The sequence below is a fragment of the Entamoeba invadens genome, assembly GCF_000330505.1.
Source record: "Entamoeba invadens IP1 unplaced genomic scaffold scaff_1105074724575, whole genome shotgun sequence".
NCBI lineage: Eukaryota > Evosea > Mastigamoebida > Endamoebidae > Entamoeba > Entamoeba invadens.
In genome coordinates this window covers 668-2,059 of record NW_004443606.1, presented here as the reverse complement: position 1 = coordinate 2,059, position 1,392 = coordinate 668, and the positions used below count along the sequence as shown (strand labels likewise).

Below are 1,392 nucleotides of genomic sequence, written 5' to 3'. Positions count from 1 at the left end.
GTTATATTTGAATGTTTTAAGTGACTTTTTGTTGTTTTGTTTATGTTTTAAAAATGACTTTTAGATGTCTGTTAACAGTGAAACTGGTATGGTGTTAAACCTTCAAATGTATTGTGGTAAATGTGGGGGAGAGAAGAAAACCAAGGTTTCAGAGTAACCCGTGACATGGTACTCCCCATGTTGTGTCGCGGCTTCAAGACGACCGTGGTGTGCGACAAGTTTTTCTGTACGTTGAAGTTGTCGCACTACCTTGCTGCCTTTGGTTGTCAACTTCTGGGCACCACGAGGGTGAACATTAAAGAAATGTTTGCTGAAGCAAAGGATGTAAAGAATAGAAGCAGCGACACCACCATTTCTTCTCGAAGAACAAGAGCAAACTTGTTTCCTACTACAACGAGAAGAAAAAGTTGGTGTTGCTGCTTACCACCTGCCACGACAAGGATGATGTTGTCGCAGTGGAGACCACCGTCTATAGTGGGGCAAGCAACAAGTTGTCCACAAGCCCCAGCCCATCATTGATTACAACCACAAGATGGGTGGGGTTGATACCGCCGATCAGATAATCAGGTATTACAGCTGCAGACGCAAGACCTACAGATGGAACATTCGGGTCTTGTACGACATGATCGATACTGCAGCTTTCAATGGGTACAATACCTACTCAGCATTCAATAAAGGTGATCGTATGGAATACCCGAATAAGCTTTCAGGGGCTTTGATGGCTTATAATTGATTTTATTTTCGTGGTTTGGTTGTTTTTATGTTTTATTGAATCTGAACTGTTTGTTTCATTCAAACTGAGCTGTTTGAACGAACACCAACATTTTTTAGCGACAAAAAAATTAAATTAGGGGTTATTATACCATTTTTTGCAAAATAAACTTTTATCTTTACTATAAACATGATATCTGTTGTTAACAGTGTGTTCAACCACAACAAGTGAGTGCATGGGACTTGTTAATACGAGTATTCTTTTTTCAACACGCTGTTTGCATGGGCTTGTTTTCAAAATGATGATTTTAATATTTTAACTTTATTTTATTATAAGCTGTTCTACCTAATTATAATTTAACCATTTTATTGTAGTAAATTATAGTTTGTTTTTTCATATACTTTTTATTGCAGTTTTTTAACTACTTGTCTAAGCAAACAAAAAAATAAATATTGGACAAAAAATGACTAAAAATCGGGAAAAATATCAAATCATCAACAAAAAGTGGTAGTCTGCACACTTTTTCTGACATGTGTAATGGTTTCCATACTTGAGTCGAGTCGAAGTAACCGTTTCCAAGCCTAGGAAAAACAATTTGAGATTAAGTTGTCTTTCTTCTGTTGCTTGGACAGCAGCACCAAAAGCAACAGCTTCGTCTGGGTTCATGCTCTTGTTTGGCT

The 1,392-nt window shown here is 37.3% G+C and overlaps 1 protein-coding gene across 1 annotated transcript; it reads left to right on the top strand.

Annotated features, from left to right (window-relative positions):
* Positions 1-120: 120 nt before the first annotated feature.
* Positions 121-519, top strand: EIN_048610 (hypothetical protein; the record flags this gene model as incomplete). The annotated part of the gene is made up of 1 exon (XM_004259286.1): positions 121-519. One exon carries the CDS (start codon positions 121-123, stop codon positions 517-519), a length of 399 nt encoding a protein of 132 aa, XP_004259334.1.
* Between the last annotated feature and the right edge of the window lie 873 nt (positions 520-1,392).